A 22595-nucleotide genomic window follows, 5' to 3' on the forward strand; every position below is an offset into this window, starting at 1 on the left:
CTTAGAATTACGTTATTCCTATCTAAAAGCAGTGATGTTTTCTTTAAAATAAAGACATTCAGTATAACAAAATAAATAGTGCCTGTTTGGGAGGATAACAGTTGAAAACAGTCGAAAACCATTGTCAACCTCTGCTTCGCGTCGGTTGACAATGGTTTTCTTGGGGTGTCAATTTCAACTGTTTCCCTCCCAAAGCTCACTAGTGATACCCAGGCAGCGATGTGAATATACAAAATAAGGAAAGTCGACACTTTACAGGAAGTAGATATAGAATTCAACCAAAACAAAACAAAAACAAAAACAAATTAATCCTACCGTATCACATGCCTAAGCAAAAAGTGTGTTAAAATTTCCATCATTTGATGAATTGATTTCATTTGACGAAAATTTGTTAATTTTTTTTAAACAAAAATAAACAAAGTCGTCATTTAACAAGACGTTGACGTGGTACAAACATTACACCCACCATGTGACATACCTATACAAATGATATGGTAAAATTCAAACATCTGCGATTAATACATGTAGTTGCTACGAAAAATGCGACATAAATTTGTTACAGACAGATAGACGAACGGAAACGCAAGCATAAAAAGTATATATCCCCTCTCTTTTATAACAGTAGAATAATAAGTAATGTTTATTACTCTTGTGCGTCAGATATGAATGTAAAGAGGGGGCTTTGGGTTAACGTTTTCATTTTTTTATTCATTAGGCAGATTTACACCAAACTTGTTCTGAAGCATTTACATGTTTATTGCATAAAAATAGCTTCCCAGTGCTATAATTTTGTAACCACCATATTTCTTTGGTCATTTAAACACTAAAATGCTTTAGTGTCTCCTATGAGAATTCGAGTCTGACATAATCGATATTATTTTGTGCAGTCTGTGAATCTATTTACTAGGTCGATGTAGGTTTTGACCAATCGAAAAATAGGTTGTGTAGATTTCAGTCCGCTGTAGGTTTCGACCAATCGATTAATGGACCCTATAGATATCAGTCCCGTCTGCTTCTATAGAAAGATAAATTAACGATACGTTTCCGTAAGAAATTGATGAATCATACTCGATAGATAAAAATCTATTTTGTTAAGTTCTGTATTATCACTACAAATATCTTTTCTGAAGCAGAGTGCCACTATTAAGACACAGCCTTGTAACAAACAAGCTACGATGGTTACGAGGGTTACAGAAAATACACAAAGGAAACAACTTTAAAATATTTATACGAGCCTAAAGGGTTAAAGTGTTTGAAATTTTTGTGGAGGCAAGTATGGTCCAAGTTTGTTATAACCTTGATGGCATGGATCGGAGGGGTCCATATTTTGGCAATTTAACAAAAATATTAGATATTGGAGCATTATTTTGTGGCAACAAAAGCAATATGAGCTGTATTTTAAGAAGTATATTTTGCTGAAAAAATATGTTTTGTGTAATAATGAGTAGAACTATTAATGAAATAAATTGTTAAATTTTAAAAGACGAAATTTTTTTCTGAAAAACTTTACCAACAAAGATTAATTTACTAAAAATATAATTTATATAATATTTTTTATTTGTCATGGACCAATTCACAAAAGTGCAGTTTATATTGCTTTCAAATAAAAGCAATATCGTATAGATAACTTTTAAGTGTAGTTATATTGTAATCCTTGGAAGTTAAAGAGGGGCCAAAACTAGGATACAAGATGAGTTCCAGTTCCATAAAACTGCAAGCAAACTAGGTATAAGTTCAAATCATCCTTGGTTGAAAAGGGACTCAGAAAAAGTAAAAATTTCTGCATGTGGTGGAGAATGGAGGTGACTAAAATCAATACAAGTTTTACTCTTTTTCCAGCCACATTTTGGCGATATTTAGTTAACAATTCTGTTTATGATAAAATTAGTTACGATGTATCTAGCTTTATATTTTTATAAAACTCTATCAAGATAAGAATGAATAAAAAAAATAATGAGGCAACAATTAATGGTAAAAAGTAACAAATAATTTCGACACCAGGATACCAATAAAACACTCTAAAACTTGCAGAAAAACATAAAATAGTTTTCAGTTTTAACTTTTTTAAAGAGTTCCTTGCATTTTAGCCTTAGCACACGGAATTCACTAACGAAAACTTTCAAAAGTCTCTTTTATAAGTCTTAGCCCTTTAGTATTCAGCAAAACCTCTTGAATAAAACTGTAATTTGAATTCATATTGTTTTTTTTAACAAAACGTGATTTGATTTTTTTCTATTTTGTTTTTAGTTGTAAAATATTCTTTAAATGGTCACTTGAAACCTGTCGTTACTATGGCGTCTGTAATTGTCATTGTTGTTTTTCGTTGTTGTTGTTGACGTTTGGATGTAAATTGTTGTTGTTATTGTCGTCCTCTTTGTTGTTCACAGCTTTTAATATTTTCGTCATATTCTCAATACCGCGTGGCCATCTTCTATATTTGACACAAAGAAGGTCTAAATAACTTTCAAATGTTACAGAATATGTCCCATCAAAGGAAGATAACTTTTATGTTATGAAAACAGGGCGGGGTGATTCAAACATTTTCAACTCAAGTATTCAAGAGCCAGTTCATCAAAACTTTAATACATATATGATTTAAATTTGTTAAAAATTACTCCAGGGATATTGAATGGACCCATATGGGATTCAAAGCTGTATATCGATAGAAACTATATAAATCACCTGATTCACAGAGAGGCCTGTTGGAACTCTTACAAACTGAGCACAGATATGCCGGATAATTTCGTCATTGCAACAGTTATCAGGAGTTGTTGTTACTAGGAAGAAGATATACACTCCTTGTGTGTGGATTTCAGTGTCGGTTTAAAAAATTGATATGATAAAACATCGACAAAACATAGAAACAATATAATCATGTTAATTGTTTTTTAAACTAGCGTATTCATGAGTGGTTTTTTTTTTGCTTGTGACACAATCAAGGTTCCTGTTTTTGCTGTAGTATTTCAGAAGTCCTTATGTAAACAGTACAGGAATGGATGATTATTTGATTCGTATGTCAAATTGAAGCCTGCTTTCGAACTAAGAAAGATATATACAGAGATTAAAACAGACAGTGTTTTAAGCCATTTTCCAAAAAAAAAAAAAAACCAATTTATAAGAATCGCACAATCTGTAACAATATACAAAGCTATGTCAGTATACGACATTCATTGTAATGTAGAAAAAAAGTGAAACTATATATATGAACAATCAGTTTTAGCTCTAACAAAACATTAAGAAATTGAAAGCCTATATAATGATAAACTTATTCTCTACTACCGGTATATTACACAACAATGCAATTATAGTTCAGTTGTATGTGATTTTAAAGACCTCAATACAATTAATAACCATTATAAGAACATACAATCTCCAAAATGTCTTAATTAGGATGCAGAAATGATTGTTTGTCACCATGTTGCCGATAGTATCCTCCTTCTTTTTTTTTTTTACCATAAAACTTAAAAAATCTTCATTTGTGTACCAATAGTGCTCATTAGTGTATCATGAACATATTTTCTTTGCTCTCTGTGAAATGAGAATATGACTTGAACATAAAGTAGAAGAGAAATTGTTGAGGAATAGTCTGCAAGATTAGCATTATCGGCATTTTCTGCTGTAGTGCCAAAACCCCCGGTCCTCCTACCATAGAATCAATTTAGAGATATTTTTCTTGCCTATCATAACCACAACATTAAATATTTCTGAACAGTAATGAACATGATACCACAAACCTTGACTCCATAGCCTTTATTTTCCCTGAACTATGAAAAAAATATTTCAATTCAAATCCATAGAAGAAAAGTGCATAAACTTGTGGTACTGAATATTTTAACTTGAGGCTGAGACAGTTGATGAAGGCGGAGCCTGAGTCGTAGATTTTTTAAATTTAATAATTAGACGTACGAGCCACTTATCTGACAGAAATGGACAATATTTTAGAAAGTATGTAACCTTTATACATTATTGTAAATATTTTACCATCACTACAAATACATTTGACATGTTTGCGCATGTATTGGTCGAAACAGCCTATAGTCGCATTTTCCATGAGATAAGACACAGCGTTTTTGATTTATCCAAAAAAGCCAAACTTTAAAAAACCTGTCAAATGAAGTTCTTTACATAATTTCAAAATACTTAACACTGACCTCTACCTTTCATGAAGTAGGATTTTTATCAGTACAAGAGCATTGCATTGGTTACTTTAAACTAAAGTTGAACAATAAACGTTTGTTTGCTTGAAATTTAGATCTATTTGAGTTTATCACAAATCTTAAACTGACCTTTTTATAAATTATTATGAAAAAGTTAAAACATTAATTATATATATTTGATAATTTTCCTTATGTTGTTTCTATTAGGTACATACATAATGATGGTATTGGTTCCTGGTGTGCACAAATAGAAGAGTCTACCGTGTACAAAGAATTCTATCGATTACTTTCAATTTTTTTCCATTGCAGTTCTGTGTTGTCAGGTGTAGTCCTTTGAAACTTCAAATTTTGTTACTTTGTTTAATCTGTACAGATAGGATCTGTTCATAAAATATCTACCTTTGCAACAAGTTTTTCTAAAACCAGCTATTTTTTTTTTGAATTTAGGGCCGTTTATGGGCTTTGCATAAGATACACCATTGTAGATAATAGGTTTATCAGTTAAGATCCTTTTTAAAAGATAATGGTACAGGTATAAAAACAAATATGTTCCTGTTTTTAACGAGTGTCAAAATGGGTATCCTGGGAGGTACCCGACATGAAAGAGAGATCATTTTGTTCTTTGTGTCACGTATGTATACACTAAAGATATATTACAAATGATGGTTTTTTAAAAATTTAATCTTTTTTAAAATTATGTTTATATTTTATATGTCTTAATTAAATGCAAGGAGTAAATACAAAGTTTTTAACTTTTTTCTTTAATTTATTTTTATTCTGAATTTTATTTTAACTCGCACGTTAAGCTAACCATGTTTAAACTCTAATTTGATGCTATATTCAGTACATGAATGATGTTTAAAATCGATTGTTTGGTATATGAAATTTCGAAATTGCGGGCTTCTGATTACACATTTTGCATTGACATACTTCCTATTTTCAAGAATGATAATTAAAATTATTTGGATTTTTATTGCTTCTTTAAACATAAATATAAAGATATCTGTCCCTTTCAGTGGCTGTAGTGAGTGGTCAACAATGGATAATGGTTTTTCGTGGAGCTTCTGGAGATATCGGGGGCGCAAATAATATTTTTACATTGTGGAATAATCTAGGAACAAGTGGTGAAAATGTACCATGCGCCAATAGCGTTGGAACTAGATGCAGCACACACTATAAAAACAAGCTGGTTGATAACTGGAACAAAATGATCATTCACAAGGTGAACAAGCAGACACTATTGTTTAAATCTAATGATTCTTGCATAATATAATATATTAATGCATTTACCTTTGTTAAGTCTGCGAAAGAAATTATATTATTTTAAGATGGTGTTCGTTGAAATAAACTTCACTAAAACGGTTATTTGACAAAGTAAATAATCTTTTCATATTAAATTTGCGAAATCTGATATCTTTTCATCATACAAGTTTCTTAAATGTTGCTGTTTTGAAAACAAATAACTAGTAAATTGATTACTTTCATTATAGGTAAAACTTTCAGTCTACAAAAATGGTTTGGAAATGAAAAAAATAATGTTTAGTCCACCAAAGTCAGCAAACAAAATTGACTGGTTCAGAAAAGAATACTTAAATACCTCAGATTATGGAGATCTGCAAAAATCGGGCTCCTACAGTATTTTCGGTATCATAGGGTATGTGTAAAATATATTTCATATGAAAATATAAACTATTTTTTGTAAGAACCTGATTATCAATTATTTTATCTCTGTGTGTCTTTCAGCGATCGGTCTTCAAAAAGGCGTTTCTTCATAAGCCGTTGGATCGGTGGTTCTTCAGGTGATCCAGGTAAATTTTGGATGGGAATATCAGAGAGGCGTGACGTAGAGGGACCTTCGCTTCCAGCAATTCTGTTTAGTCCTAATTACTATTCAATAAGATGGACTCATAGTAAGTAATGTAAAGAATTGATAAAACCGTTATTTTCCTTTTGGTCTTCTGAACACTTTGCTCTTTATTTTTAGAGAGAGAGAGAGAGAGAGAGAGAGAGAGAGAGAGTGTGTGTATGTGTGTGTGTGTGTGTGTGTGTGTGTGTAATTACACTGTATGTGTGGGGTACTTTTACAATAATAATACTAGAATTATAAATTTGATTCTAGGGAACATCCAAGTCAAAGAACATGATACCATTACCCTGAGGTGCGAAAATGGAGGATTGATACAGGTGCAAAGTGCTCGCTATGGATTAGGGAGTTGTTGGGGCTCTGTAACTCATATTCTCAGACGTAGCTGTAACTCCAGGAATGACTGTAGCACCCCTGCAGAGAACTCCTTATTTTCTGACCCTTGCGAAGGAGAACATAAAGTTGTACAAGTGGAATATGTTTGTGGTAATGTTTGATTTTATTTTGTCCTTTTTTATATGCATGTATCAAATATTTGGAATAAAAAAAAGATATTTGTAACAAATACCTATGCACATTAATTACTAGGACCAGCCACAGCTGACGAATTTGCTATCTACATTGATATTGAAGGTGAGTGAATCGACAGGAATTCATATCAAATTGTCTCTTTTATTGTGATTTTGATTCGTAATTCTTTGCAATTCATTTCCAGACCAGTCAAAAATACAGAATTGTGCCGAAATAGATTTGGATTGTTATTTGTCTCCAAGAGGTCATTGTAAAAGATGCAATTCTAGTCGTTCAGTAAAACTCTACAATAACAGTACAGAGTGTGCATGTATGTAAATTACTTTTCATATTTAATCTATTGTAGAAACTTTAATCGATTATACTTGTCAAACTAATAATGTTGGAAAAATGCGACTTGAATGCTATCTATTTAAAGGGCTGTGTTCACAAGAAAATAGGTATTGTTGGCCTGGAACGTGTGGTCCTGACAACGTTGCCAAACATTGCCACTGTGACGATGGTTTTTCAACTGCCAAGATTCAGCACAGGCGAACTGTATCAGTAGGTAATTTCTACACCTGTTAAGTTGGTGCATAAATATTGCTGTTTATTGAACAATACTTATAATTTCCAGTGACCCGTAAGCCAACTATTGAAACGTGTTTTGCTGGAGTTCATGGAAAAAACGGAGAGCACGTCACGCTCAGAAAATTAAATTCATCCTCTGCTTGCATGGACCAAAGAGATAACTACATAAATTTCTTGCCGAACAGAACGGAATTCAGTCTGCAGTTCTCTTTTGTAATTACACCAGTCCATTCCAAGCCAGCTTTTATAAAAGAGTACAAGTTTGGAATAGGTGGAGGAAGTGTTTCACTTCGATGGAAGAGAGTTGGTGCAGGTATGTTTGCAATAGTTTGCAATAGTGCGTGATGTATTATTAAGAGTCATGATTGTTATTCTCTTGAAAAAGTAGAAAACTATTATAAGATTTTTCATTGAATGAAAGTAGATTTTTATCTAGGTATATTTATGTCGTTTGCAATGAAAAATCAAAATACTTTTCTTTTTTTCTGTATCCATCTACCTGGCTAGAAAGATGCAGCGCTTCAAAAAAGAAATCTTGGATTATTTTCTGTGTGGTATATAAATAATTGTTTCATACAGGAGATATTTAATTACTCATAACAAGAGAGATTATAAGAATTTAATATTATTAGTGCTCGAAAAAAGTATGAATCCTTGTGAACACTTCAACATAATTTTACTAATGTTGTACCCAACAACAAGCACTGTGCAACCGATTGGCTTGATTCAAAAATTTTTATAGCCAAATCCGAAAAAGGTTCTTTTCAGGCAAAATTAAAAAAAATTATGAACGTTCTAAGTGTCATCAAATAAATAATTAAAAATGTGGTCCTAGTATCAAAGAGGCTTACCGCAGACGATATCTGCGTTTATACATCACATTCAAGCTTTATCGTCAATTGTTGCCATTTTGGGAGGTTTTGAATTGGTGTACTCACAATATGAACAAGGGTACACAAGATTAATTCTCACTTGAAAAAACCTTATCCCATGCACCAATTTAAGAAAAGAAGGCGGTTTTAGTGCATTCTACTTATAACATATATCATTACATTTTAAAGCACCCACATGTAGCACGAAGACTCTGTTGTTTATTTTTTTCGTATTTCAAATCTGGAATTGCATTCATCTCTACAACAGTGAACAATTCTTAAGGCTAACTTTTTTCTTGCAGACAAGCCAACAGACAATGCATCACTACGTAAAACTATTCTTCATGTAAAATCGCAAAACATTGAAGTGAAATATGTACAACTGACATTTCTTTTGTAAAGAACGGCCATTTATAAAAGAAATGTGGGGACGCAAAAACCTATGATTTGTGAAGTACTGAATTTTTTACATGACTTTCACATATTTCATGTCTTATCTGAAAATATAATTTTGAAAAATTACGGTGTTCCAAAGTAAATAAATAAAAATTGAATTATTTATGGCCCAGCACATAAATATTGAGTTTCTCTTCCTCCTCTACGCAAGCGCAGTAAAATGTATATTCTGCAGCCTGTCAAATAAAATGAGCAAACACGATGTCTTTAAGAACAAATATCATTTGTACATTTATTAACATTTTTTTGTATGAATGAATATTTTTGATTTCAAACATCAAATAACTTTAAAATCCAATTCTTTTCTTAGTGCTTGGATTCCACTGTTATAATAGCATTTTTTAAATAGCAAGAACAATCAAATGACACTAAAGGAGTACGTTTACTCAGGGGCGAAAAAAATACACTAATAGGAACGAAGAACCACGTATTGTACATTGTAGCCCCACTATGGTGGTGCTATTGTTCACTTTCAAATTACTACCTACTTTTTCTGCTAGTGACCTCTGAATTTTTTTTTTAAAAATTGTCAAAATTTGTCAGAATTGTCCATCATTTCAAGGTTTTCTTTATTCTGTTATTATTAGATATAATAAAACAATTTGTAGGTAGGAAAATGATAAAATATGAATAGCTTTACTTATTTTATTTTTGAATGAATCGTTTGAAGATCATATTTTAAGTTTAATTTAGCCCGAATTCCCTCTATCAATTTCCAAAATTGTACCAATTTTTGTATTAATTTTACAAAAAACTGACTAATAGGAGCTCCAAACAATTGATTGCCTATAACTGTTTTTATTGCCTGTATTATGTTGACATTATCATTATATAAGGTCAATGATCAAAATTTCGAGATATTTTATCCTGAATCGATTTTTTGCATTTGAAGATTTTTCCGATCGCGTGCCAGCCACTGATATGAATTTATAGACGAGTAAATACAACCATAAAATATGTAAAATGATATGGAAAACATAAAGAAACTTAACTTTTGCAATAACATTGCGACAGATAGTTTTTAAGAGAAAATAAGAAAATAAAAAATTAGTTAGAATTTCCTCTGTTTTAATATTAATCTACCTTTTCGAAGCATATTTTCCTCAGATAAACAAATCATGAATATCAATGTCAATATTTGCTAATAGCGCTGTTATTTTGTGTTTTTAAAACATCTTTTGACTTCAGCAATTGAACTTTGTAAAAATATTTTTTGAAATCTCAAACCCTGAGTAAACGTAATCCTTAAGTCAATTTCTAAAACAACTCGGTAGTTTTACATGTATAATTCCGGATAGGGGATTGCTAAGAATGCATGAATGTCATTTTTGTTTAAGAGCTATAGAGAAACGCTCATATTTATCATTACTCTACTGTAGCCAGAGACTTTGGTAAAATATCATTAATGCGTTTTTTCTTGTACACATGTAGTAATACCAAATATAGTCTAATTTAAATCAAGAAAATTTATTGAAAAAGTTTCTGTTTGGTTGCAGGAAACACATTTGCAATAATTGACTATGCTCTCTCTGAACTTGGTATCAGTGTGGGAAATCTTGACGATACTGTCAATGCAAGACACACAAATACTGTTTTATCGGATATCGATCTTCAAAACGGAGATGGGTAAGCGACATGTTAAATATGTTATACAGAATATGTATATGTACTCTTTGGAAGTATACGAAATCATAATCGATAATTTAAAACAAAATCTGTTGCTTTTGATTTAAAGAAAATTCGAATATTATATTTTGTTTTCAAGGCTTTGCTTCAGTTTTACGGCAGTTGGTAAAGGGTATCTTCAAACAACAGCCCTTCACAATCCAAGCAGTATTTCACCCAAAAGATATTATAATGAAACGAACACTATAAAGGAAAAATGCTTTTGGTTTGACCAACTGAAACCTTTGCATTGTAAAGTTACAAAGGGTTGTGAAAACTTAGATACCATTCAGATATCCAGTCCTATTACCAAATCATCAGTTGTAACCATTGGAATAAACGGCTGGAAAGATCAAGATATACATAATGGTAAACAAATAAAAGCATCAGGGATTCGCCAGTACGGAATATCTGTGTATGGTATAGGTGGTGAAGGCAGTATGTTAAAACCAAGTCTTACAGCTGACAAAAGTAACTCCCGGATATCATCAAATTTAACGACATTTGAAATTGAATTTACAAAGTGTGGCCTTTATGAAATTAACCTTGAAGTTCAAGATAACAGCGGCGAAGGGAATGTTCAAATTTCTCGTAGATTTGTTCTATTTGACAATAGTTCAACGATTCTGAAAGATGATTCAAAAAGGCTACAGTTCACAACAGCTGATAATGGTTCACATAAGATCTGGCAAACACAAAAAAAGTTTGTTTGCTTCGACTGGTCAGGTCGATTTTATAATTCTTTTCAGAAATAATCTAATCTGTTGAAACCGATTGAAACTAAAGCGACAATTTTGGACATATACGATGACAATGAATATCCTTTGCCGAAAAATGGTACCGCTAATGTAGACGGCATTATCGACTTTAGATTCACAGTATATGTAAATGATGTTAAGGAAATAAAAAATCAATCACAGAAGAACGTCTTAATTCAGAACCATTGCACAAATCTGACCCTGTTTGACGGGGATTCCGTCATGGTAGAACTGGTAGCCACAGACATCATGGGTAATACCAACAACGAATCTACACGGGTTTTCATCGATACATCAGTTCCAGAAATTACCAACATGGGTTTAAAGAGGGGAGCCTTCAATGGGCTGTTTGTTCACAACACTTCAGAACTATCCAACATGAAAATGACGTTGACTATTAAGGACATTCACAGTGGAATCCTCTCTATAGAATGGTATTTTGGCACTAAAGATGGGTCAATGGATATTGGTCATGGAACTCTTGGAGTGAATCGATTACCTGAAAAGGTATTTAAAACTCAAAATCGTAAATTATGTTGTATAATTATATGCCAGTGGATTTTTAAAAAACTCTTTTTTTCTGTTTCTGAACACTTTATATACATGCATCATTTGATAGAACATTTCGTAGAGTGTAAAATTTCAACTCTAGCTTGAGAGTTTCGTTTGACATAAGATATGTTTACATTTGAAATTAGATACATTGAGATAAACAATAAAAGAAAATTCTAATGAATTTTAAAATCATATTTTGGTTTTGTTCAAATTTAATAAGAATTTAATTTTTCCACAGAAAATCAATCAATTCCGGTAATTATAAATTATAAAAATCAATATAATTATATATTCATTTGGGTTTAACATCCAAAGTCAGTTAAAGTGCCCCAAAAATTTTCAAAAAACGGCTCAATACAGATATCGCAGGAAATGTATAAATTTGGAAAGAGCAATATCTTAATGACCAGAAAACACATATAAGAGCTCTGGAAAATAAGATGTTATATTTTTCAGACATATTTAACAAATCCAGTGTAATTTAAGCAGTGAATTACGTAACTTCATGTAATACTATACAAAATGTAAAATAAATTTTTATTGTAGCATTCAAAATAGTGTTTCAAGTAATAATACTTGATGCAGATAGAGTAACTATCCGATTAAAAACCATAGTTCAATGGAAAATTGACTATCAATTCTAAAGTAGTCCATTTTACAGAGCCTCATTGGTTAATACCCAAGCGGAAGTACATGTGACATATAATTCATTCTTTAGACATCCATGCCCTCGAGCAGACGTGCATGCTACGGAGCTGTACTCGAAGCGAAGTATAGGAAAGGTAATTACAATTTTTAAATTTTATTGCCCGGGGGGCAGAACCTAGTTGGTTCTTTTAGGCCTAGGTGGCCGTTTTGACCTAGGTGGTCAATATTTTCACATACCTGAGTGGTATGAATTTTCGGCCTAGGTGAGCCGTAATTGTTAAAAAAAAAAAAAAAATAAGTTATTGTAATGAACCTAGGTGGTTTACTGACAAAATATGTGTAAAGCTATTGCATGACATATAACCTTTTAGTGAAAGGGGTAGCATATATATAAAGAATAGCTTTGAGACACGTTTGCAGATTCTCGAGGCGGCAAGCTGCACGTGCGGTTTATGATTTTGTTAGCTAGACCAGATGATGCATGATAAATGAATTGAAGTTTGAACTTGTTTGTCCATCATTAAGTTATAAAGAATTTACGGGACTATATTTGAACATATGTTAGTATAATATATCTATCAAAAAACCGAGATAACTTAGTTATTAAGTTATATTAGAGTTATCCCGCTTGATGCGTACATGCGTGATATTTTATTTTCGTATACATTGGTTATAGATGGTGCAGCCTACTGTCTTACGGAAGAGACATTCATTGAAGGGGTTGAAGCTCTTACCTGTCATTAAGAAGGTCAAAGGAGGAAGACCAGAGGGTCTGAAAGAATTTGCGCGCATGTCTAAGGAAAAAAAGACAGACGTCTTAGAGTTGGAAGAGATAGAGAATATAGTCAACTCATTGACAGGGGAAAACATGATTGAGCTGTTGGAACTAGCTGGTAGGGGTTAAGTTTCTTAAATAATTATTGAAGTGGTTATGTGATGGTTGGAAATTAAAGCTTTAAATCTTTTCAAGAGTTATTAACCTATGATATGCAAATGTTGGGATTAATATTGGTATCTTTAGAAAGAATTTGTTGTGATATAAACTTTCATTTTATTAAAACAGGAAGAGATATTGATGTTAACGAGGCAAGATGGTTATTGCATTGCTTGATAATTTTTGCAAATGAAGTGGGGCAACCAAGAGGCCAGGCATTAGATGATTCAACGGTATGTTGTATATATGTATATGCTAATGCACATGAAACAATTCATACATTCAGATAATTACTGGTACATATACATGATATACATCTGTGATTTTGAAATTATATATGAATACCTAATTTTGCCCTTACATATAAAGCAAATGTGCGGTATGATATTTTAAAAGAGTGTTATAACGTCATATTTTAGGACCCTAGCACTAGTGCATCCACAGGGGGAAGCAGTACACCAGTACCTTTAGAAACTGCAGGACCTTCAAAAAAAAGGAAGCATGATGTTGATACAACCTTGGAGGAGAGGATTTTGTCTTTGGAGAAAACGTCAAAGGGGGAGATGGTCCAGGAGCTTAAAGAGAAGGTGAGGACACTATGCCTACAGGATGATCCAAGCAATGCTTTAATCCTGCTGACTCTTGATGAACTTGCTAAAGCGGCTAGGAAATTAAACCATGAGGAGGCTGACATGTTTGAAGAGTTGTACAGGCAAGCCAACAGATATCAGTCAAAACTTCAAATTTCTAATCTGTGTTTGTCTGTGTTAGGTGGGAAAGTAGCAGATGCAATTTCGAAAGCAATTTCTAAGTGTTTGAAAGATAAACCTGAAACCAAAGCTGAGAGTAAGAATGAATATGTTGAAACACAAAAGCGACCAGAGTCCCCGTTGAATGGTTTATATCCTTGTCAACCTTCTTTGTATCCTATGATGCCCGGCATGTATCCCAATATGTTCAATATGGGGGGGGTATAATGGATATGGAAACCAAGGTTATCGAGGGGGTAGACAAGGCTATAGGCCTTATCGTCCTAAGGGTCCTTGCCATTTTTGCAACAGCAATATGCATTTGATAAAAGATTGTGAGAAAATGAAGTTGGCTAAAGGAAATAAGTAGATGAGATCATAATGTTCATATTTTTGTTCTTGATACAGCAACATGTATGATATTTTTCTCAGATATAGATGTGTATAAATGATATTTTACAAATTGTAAAGCTATTTGTTTAAATATTTTTTCTATTAGTGAAGTTTTGTTTCATATAAACTGTCATGTTTGCAGATGTAGTTGTACTATAAGAATAAATTCTTTTGTCTTGTAATCCGAGGGACACTGACGCCCTAGTGATTCGTCACGTGGATTGCAGGCGGAAGAATTCTTTCTTCAGGTGAAATTAATGCTGGTTGCATTGTTGGAAATTTACATTATATCAAATAATTATAATTTTACAGAAAGTGAAGTTTGCTCCAGAAGTTTTATCCTTCATGGAGGTTCCATCTTGGGAGTTAAATAGTGGTTTCAATCCCATGAATATGAATATTAGTGACCAACCAGCATGGATTACACTTGAAGGGAGAATTGCTTCGCCTGCAACCCATTCCCCTCGAGCAGAGGAAGTAATTAATGGCGATTTACATTTTAATATTAACACTTTACCAATAAGGGATCCAAGTAAATTCATTTCTGGTCAGATTCATTCATTTGTACCGGAATGGGAGTGTATTATGGATAAGATTTCATCAAAAAACAACGATGTTTTAAAACTGATAAAGAATGGTGTCAATGTCTTTGATTTCTTTCAATCATATAAAGGAAATTTTAAGGGAAAATACTACAATTCGAATGTGCCTCCCAAACATTATGCACCCAACTCTAGCATTTGCAAACAGTACTCTGATTTTATTGTCAAGGAATTAATGGATAAGATTCAGTGTGGAGCTATAAAACTTTTAGGTAGAGTGGGTGAGTGTCAATCCCCAAGAGTGGTTATGCCTCTTACTGTAGAACCAAGTAAGCCACGTCTTTGTCATGATGAACGTTATATTAATTTATGGATTAAGGATCTGCCTTTTCGGTTAGAGACACTGAAAGATATTCATCGTTTGGTAGATAAAAATGCTTTGTTGATCACGTGTGATGAGAAATCGGGTTACAGTCACATAAAAATTGATGAAGAGTCTCAGGAATTTTTTGGTATTCAGTTTGGAGGATTTTTCATGGTGTATTTAACATTACCATTTGGTTGGAAGGCTTCAGCCTTTATTTACCAATCCATAGGTATGTGTGTTACCTCTTATCTTAGGACATTCTCTGTGCGTAACTCTCTGTACATAGATGATAGGTTTGTTGCTACTAGGGGATCTGATTCTGTAGATGATGTGAAAGTTCATGAGGAGGCTAGGAGGTTGGTATATGGTTTAGTTGAACTGTTGACAAGGTTGGGTTATACCTTAGCATTGAGTAAATGTTCTTTAAATCCTTCAAGTTGTAAGAGGTATTTGGGTTTTTTAGTTGATTCAGTTAGGGAAGCTTACATATTACCAGATGATAAAAAAGCAAAATTCATAGATCTTCGAGAATCAATTTTAGAAAGAAAGGAAGTAGATGTCAAGACATTGCAAAGATTTACTGGAAAGTGTATTTCTATGAGTCTGGTAATCCCAGGATGTAAGTTGTTCTGTAGAGAAATAAATGCTGGAATTTCTCATGGTTTGAAAAATAGTAGGTCTGTAAAAATTTCTGGATCCCTAAAAGAGGAAATTGAACATTGGAGATTTGTAGATAAGTGGCAGGATTGTTCTAAATGGAGATTGGAATTTCACAAAACAATATCAATGTATACTGATTCTTCTGGATTTAGATATGGTGCATGTGTAAGATTGGGGGAGAAAGACTTAGTATTAGGAGATTATTGGTCAGAAAATGATACAAGGCCAATACATGTTAAGGAGGCAGATGCAATCTTGAGGTCTTTGTTATCCCTTAGTAGTATGGTGCAAGATTCACGAGTGGATGTATACACAGACAGCATGGCTGTTATTGGTTCTTGGAGTAGTCAGGGTAAGAGATGTAAAGAGCTTAACGATATCATAAAAGATGTTTTTCAGTTTATTGTTGCAAAAAATATTGATTTACGCTTAACATTTGTGTCCTCAAAGTTGAATGAGGCAGACAAACCTTCTAGAGTCCTAAGTGCAGCAGACACTATGCTTAGCCAAAAATCATGGATGTTGGTGGAGACAGCATATGGTCCACATTCAATAGATTTAATGGCACTAGATTCAAATACAATGAGTTCAAAAGATGGTATGCCTTTAAAACATTTTACACCTTGTGCAACTCCCCTATCAGCAGGTATTAATGTCTTTTGTCAAGATATTAGAAAGGAAATCAACCCCTATGTTTTTCCTCCCTTTGGATTGATCTTTCCTATTATTTGTTTACTCGAGCAGCAAAAGGTCATGTGTACGATAATAGTTCCTATGATGGAACCCTTACCTATATGGTGGCCAAAGTTGTTAGCTAATTCTATAGGGTCATTTTGTATTGGTGTAAATGGTGAAAAAGAAATAGTTAAGATTCCATCTAAGAATGGTTTTGTGTTGGATAATTTAGGTTTGAGGTGGCCGTTGTTTGCTTTTAGGGTTTTATTTGTGTGACTTATTTGAAGTTATTTCTTCATCTGGTTTTTATTGCAGGATAATCCAGGACAAATTGAGATTGACTGGGACATAATAGATAGGAGGCTTTTGGAACTGGATGGGAATATTGTTACTTCTTTAAAGTGTAAAAAAAGAAACAGTCTTGTAGAATCTTTTCTTGGATTTTTAAAAGCATCCCCTGGGTCTCCAACTTTATTGTCATGCACTCCAAATGATATCCGGAGGTTTTTAGTTTGGAAAGATCTAAAGGGAAAGACTACAATCCATAAGATAGATTGTGAAAAGTTAGGTTTGAAAGGTGATTTTGATTGTGGTTGTCCTAAGAGACTTGCTTCAGGAACAGTAGAAAATTTAATTCACCAGTTGAATAACATTTTTTATGAATTTGGGCGTGGAAAGATATGGGATGTATTGCTTTCAAAGGGAAACCCGGCAGCTTCACCTATGGTGAAAGAATACCTCAAGTTAATTAGGGAGGAGCAAGCAAAAGCACACGTATTACCAAAACAAGCAAAACCAATTTTCTTATCAAAAGTTAAGGCAATAGCTTTATTTATAAATAGAGAATTAGATAGATGTGATTTGACTCTCAAAGAAAAATTTGTTTTGATTCGAGATCAAGCATGGATAAAAGTTCAGTTCTTTGCAGGTGACAGGGCTGGTGATTTGTCCAATGTAGTTTCTCAGGAGGTCAAGATTCTAGAGGATGGTTCTGGTTTGGTATTCCAGCATACATTTGGTAAAACATTGAGGGGTGAAAAGGGAAAGAACAATTCTTTTGTAATAAAAAGGTGTGAAGACATAGTGGTATGTCCGGTCAAAGGTTTGTTAGATTATTTTATATTAGCCAAAAAATTGAAGGTGGATCTTTCAAAGGGATATTTGTTTAGAATTGTGTCAGAGAATGGAAGGGTTTTAGATAAAAATGTTAGTTACTCTGTAGTTTATGAAAGACTGTTATATTATCTTTCAACTTTAGGTATTTACGAGGGCGAAACACCTCATAGTTTCAGAGCTGGTTGTGCAATTACAATGGCTTTGTCAGGATCTGCTGAAAATGTAGATCAGGTGATGAGACACATTGGTTGGTTTGGCAAGTCAAGCGCAGAGTATTATAGTAGAATGCATACAATGATCGATTCAGGTGTTGTTGCTACAAAGTTAGCAGAATCTGTATTTCAGGGAAATGGGATTGAATCCCAGTATAAAGGAAAGGCAGATTATGATTCTTTGAGTAAAGCCTTTCAGTGAAGAATGGAACATTTAATGATAATGTATGTGAGTGTGATTAATGCTGATAGAGGATGTTATTTGTCTTCCTTTGTTACCATATTTGAAGGACATAATCATATATGAAACTAAGATTATGTTTATTTAAAGAGCATATTTGAAACATAAATGAACATTGGGAAATTATATGTTGTGCTTTATCATATACATATTTTATTTTATTAGATGATTTATTATATTTCATCTATGTTGATGTGGTGATAAAAATTAAAATTTGTTATGTTCATAAAAATGTTTGTTTTCTTTTGAGTATTGGGAGAAGGTTATTATTTTCTTTAGGCTACTGAACTGAAGGGGCATGTATGATTGATGAACTGCAAAGGTTTTATGCCCAAAACTTAAACATGATCTGAATGCGGGAGGGTATTAAACACTGAGGATAGGGTAAGAGCCTCATTGGTTAATACCCAAGCGGAAGTACATGTGACATATAATTCATTCTTTAGACATCCATGCCTGGTTTGTAGATATGTATACAGAGGATGGAGTGAGGAATTTTATAAGGATTATCTTTGTACAGCTGTCTACCCACCCACCCACCCTCTGTAGAAGTAAAAAATGGGTGAAGTATGTTGATATAAAATTGGCATATGGTATGCATCTATTTGCATGTAGTGTACATATATACTATGAAATGATCTATTTTAAAGGGAAAATGCAAAAGATGCAATGCATAATATCATCCTACATTCAGATTTAAATCCTTGCAAAGGTTTTATGCCCAAAACTTAAACATGATCTGAATGCGGGAGGGTATTAAACACTGAGGATAGGGTAACATAGTATCTGTAAGGTAAAAAGAAAAAATGTCGTCTTATAAAAAAACTATTTTATTTATTCTTTTTTTAAACTAACTTATTAAATTCAACAAAGAATTATGCATCTGCTTTCATTTGTAAACCTTTTACGAAGAGATTCTTAAGTTTTTGTAATGTTGAAACTCGGAGGAAATAGTTTTTTGAGACATAGTTAAATGGTCTTCTTTGTAACGTAATTCACATTAATTCCTTAAATTACAAATCAATATGTTTTTTTTATGATTAAACAACAGTATTTTCTCAAATGAAAGTATGGGAAATAAAAAAAATATATTGCAATACTTATGCAAATGATAACATATATCTCTAATGTGTTATGATTGTTTCAAATCAGACTATGTCACATTTCACATATCTTGTTAAATATCAGGGGAATTCAAATGTTGTATGTTCTTAAAGAACATAATTACTACTTACTACAAATAATGAATGCAACATTTTCTTGTGTCCATATAAATTTGATTGGAATGGGCAATAAATCATATTCCAAAATAAGTCAGTAGAATAAAACAAGCAACGTAACGTAATTCACAAACGAGGTTGTTAGAGTCAATATGTTACAAATAAACATTAAGAAGTAAATTAAGTTATCTTATTGAAGGGATTTTAACAGTTTATCACACAAACTTTGAACTTTTCCTCATATATTTCAGAAAATTTAAACATATTGATAGTCTCTTCCTGCTAAATACTGGATCGTTCAACGAGAATAGGATATCACTATTTCTCTGTACTAGGAATCCAAGTTTTGTCTGTCTGTTTGGGCCATCTAAAAGACTTTTCCCCACCTATCAAAAAATGTGATATGATATCCCTGGTCTTATTTGATAATTTTTTGAACATACAGTGTACTATAAACCTTCATACATAGTGGCAACATGCGCGCATCTACTTGATACTTTCATTCACCTAATCACTAACAATTTATATGTTCCAGTGCTTGCTTTCTGTAAAACTTTTGGTAGGGGTGTCACTCTCACTGCCTTGACAAGGAACAGAGCTCATACAACAAGTTACCCACTCTTTGCAAGCCACATGGTACCAAATTGACGTTTTTGAAACATGCGTCCCCGTAAAATGATCTGCACGGCTATTACAACTCACAACCCCCCACAACCCCCCCCCCCCCCCACCACCTGTGAAATAACAGCATAATAACCTCTTTTTTGCGATAGTTTTCTCTAACCTTTGGTCTTTTTTGTTCCCAGTATTTCTTTTAAAGCTTCGCATATTTCATTCTAGTCATTATATAAAATTAAAACAGTAGTTATGTATGTTCGTGAATTACGTTACACTGTTGTAAATTACGTTACACTCTAATACAGACTTATTCCTGATTTAAACATCCAGCGAACCAATGTTTTATATTTATGATATCAAAGTTTAACCTTTATTCTTCATTCTCAATATAAAATTCCAATAACATCATTAAAAATCAAAAAGTTTTCCTCAGTCACAAATAAGCATAAACACACTTCTGGCGATTGTGTACACTACTGCAGAAGTCAAAATGGTTCCCGCGTGTAAACTTTCTTTCTACAAGTGCGTGTATGTTAAGCGGTGTCAGAGAATAAAGATTCATGGTGATTTTGCCCCTAGTTAGGATTATTTTACAATATCAAGTAAATTGATCATAACGTAATTCACTGTAACGTAGTTCACAGTCTTGGCTTTTAATTAGAATATGAAATAAAACTGCGGCAGTTAGAAGCATTGTGTATGTGGTGATTATGATAGGCATCGGTGTGTTCATCAGTCAGGATAGTTGAAGTTTGTAGCATTCAGGCACTGTGTGCAAGGTTGCGTAACGTAATTCACAATTTAATGTAAAAATGGAAAGTTTTCAAAATTAGTGATTCTTTTTAAAAAAAATGGTATCTTTTGTTAGTGAATCATAATTTTTTTCATATCTTTGTAACATTGTGATCAGTTTTATCAATTTAACCTCACGATAAATGCCTATTACAATTTCATTATTGATACAAGAAAATCGTAACGTAATTCACAGCATTAAATGGGACACTCAAATTTTGGATTGTAATTTTTTTCTTCGGCCAATAGTGAGAAAATTTTAGACAAAAAATGTAAAGTCTATCCCTTGATCATTATAATATACATCACTTTGCTTCTTATATTGGTGTTTTTAGATTATTTTTTGTAACTAAACACGACCACTCTCGTTTGTGACATCCGGTTTTGATCAAATTTGGCTCATAAATTCTTTATTTTAGTACAGTAAATGGGATTAATACATCGTAATATCTTAATTCATAAGTCAGTCATACCTAGATATTAGATTTTATCCCCTCAACAACTAAAGATGGAGAATTTTGTTTTCAAAAATCGCTTGTGACAAAGAAAACTGGTTTTGGGGCACTTTAACTGATTTTGGATGTTAAGCGAAAATTCCACTTTCAATTGGCATTTGTATAATCATCCAGCACAAGGTGTTATACATTATTCTTTAGTATTTGAACACAGTTGTTGCATGTGCAATATCATGATAGTTTTTATTCTCATTGAACGGGTATATTAAGAAAATACCCTCACTCCCTATTGTGTCTTTGATACATGTCTTAAGTTAACTACCAAATACTTTACATTTTTCAGGCTGACTGCAATAATTCTACAGACTGTTACTGCCCATCATATGGGGCTTGTGAAAAGTCTTTGTATAATGTAGACATGTCAAAGTTAATTGGCAATAATACGAATACAGGTCTTCACAACCGAGAATACTTCTTTACTTTCGTTGTCACGAATAATGCATTCCTCCGAACCGTAGATCATGTAGACATACTTGTTGACGAGTCCGCTCCCGTCAAAGGCGTAGTTAGAGAAGGCGTGTTTGGTGAAAAGGACATTGACTTTACGGAAGAGAATAATACTTTTATTAATTGGGATGGCTTCGTTAACCATGAAAGTGGAATACTTCTTTACAAAGTTGCATTGTCTCCCTGGTGTTTAAAACTAGAAGAAATGCTAAATGGGGTAAACAATGACAGCATTGTTGTGATTAATACTACGGAAAACTCCGCACGTATATATTTTCCAAAGGAAGGCACGTTTATCTCATCCGTTATTGCTTTCAACAATGCCGGAGAACCATCTGATGTTGCTTGCTCAGATGGCATTACATACGACTTGTCTCCAATTGAAATCTTTAATTTAACTGGTTTCAAATTCACGACAGGACAAGGAATAGCGTGTGATGATCACCACAATCCGTTTCTTATACTACGGGATCTTACAAAAGTTTCACTTAGAAAAACTCCCAAATGCATTGATATCTGTAGAAATAATACATTTCCGATATTTATTCACGCTTTACCAAGCTTACACAATATCGGGTCCGATGAAACTTACTCTGAGGGAATATGTGGAAAAACTCCTCCATTTGTCAACCAAGAAATCTATATTCCATCTGGTACGATTGATGTTGAGTGGAAATACCGTGGTAGTGAATCTCAACTTCAAGACTTTTATGTTGGGTTTGGACAGTCTTTCTCAGAATATCTCAGTCCTTCACTTGTGTCATTCGAAAAAACATCAGGCCATTCTAGATATTTCAATCATCATTCTGGGTTGCGAAGTGCTCAAAGATTTTGGATGTACCTAAAAAGCAAATCCAAAGCAGGAGTTGAAAAAACTATTCCAGTTGGACCTTTAATTATTGACTGTACTCCAATAGTATTAACCAAAGAGCTGATTGTGGATATCAAAAACAAAACTATCTACATTGGATGGGAAAATCAAACATTTGTAGATGAAGAAGAAACTGACCCAGTTTCTTCCATACTGTTCCGTATTGG

The 22595-nt window shown here is 33.0% G+C and overlaps 2 protein-coding genes and 1 long non-coding RNA gene across 4 annotated transcripts in view; 2 read left to right on the forward strand and 1 right to left on the reverse strand.

Moving 5' to 3' along the window:
* Window positions 1-912: 912 nt before the first annotated feature.
* Window positions 913-2891, reverse strand: LOC128186902 (uncharacterized). The gene is made up of 3 exons (XR_008243994.1): window positions 2683-2891; window positions 2274-2431; window positions 913-1015 (listed from the first exon to the last, which is right to left on the reverse strand). It is a non-coding gene; the product is annotated as an uncharacterized LOC128186902 (long non-coding RNA).
* Window positions 2892-4703: 1812 nt separating this feature from the next.
* Window positions 4704-22595, forward strand: part of LOC128188949 (uncharacterized) — a 28884-nt gene continuing 10992 nt past the window's right edge. Inside the window, 13 exon segments of the mRNA XM_052860283.1 lie at window positions 4704-4788; window positions 5174-5379; window positions 5648-5811; window positions 5901-6067; window positions 6277-6507; window positions 6610-6654; window positions 6737-6862; window positions 6971-7066; window positions 7069-7095; window positions 7169-7435; window positions 9947-10076; window positions 10216-11380; window positions 21394-22594. Coding sequence (XP_052716243.1) covers window positions 4704-4788; window positions 5174-5379; window positions 5648-5811; window positions 5901-6067; window positions 6277-6507; window positions 6610-6654; window positions 6737-6862; window positions 6971-7066; window positions 7069-7095; window positions 7169-7435; window positions 9947-10076; window positions 10216-11380; window positions 21394-22594 — 3910 coding nt within the window.
* On the forward strand, window positions 12179-18474 carry LOC128188950 (uncharacterized). 2 transcript variants are annotated; one of them, XM_052860284.1, is made up of 4 exons: window positions 12181-12969; window positions 13140-13243; window positions 13430-13597; window positions 16712-18474. In XM_052860284.1, exons 1-4 carry the CDS (start codon window positions 12753-12755, stop codon window positions 17924-17926), a joined length of 1704 nt encoding a protein of 567 aa, XP_052716244.1. In that variant the 5' UTR covers window positions 12181-12752; the 3' UTR covers window positions 17927-18474. The 2 variants fall into 2 exon arrangements, with proteins under 2 accessions (XP_052716245.1, XP_052716244.1); XM_052860285.1 differs by lacking the exon at window positions 16712-18474 and having other exon boundaries at window positions 12179-12969; window positions 13430-14552.

The sequence above is a fragment of the Crassostrea angulata genome, chromosome 6 (genome assembly GCF_025612915.1).
Source record: "Crassostrea angulata isolate pt1a10 chromosome 6, ASM2561291v2, whole genome shotgun sequence".
NCBI classification, from domain to species: Eukaryota; Metazoa; Mollusca; class Bivalvia; order Ostreida; family Ostreidae; genus Magallana; species Magallana angulata.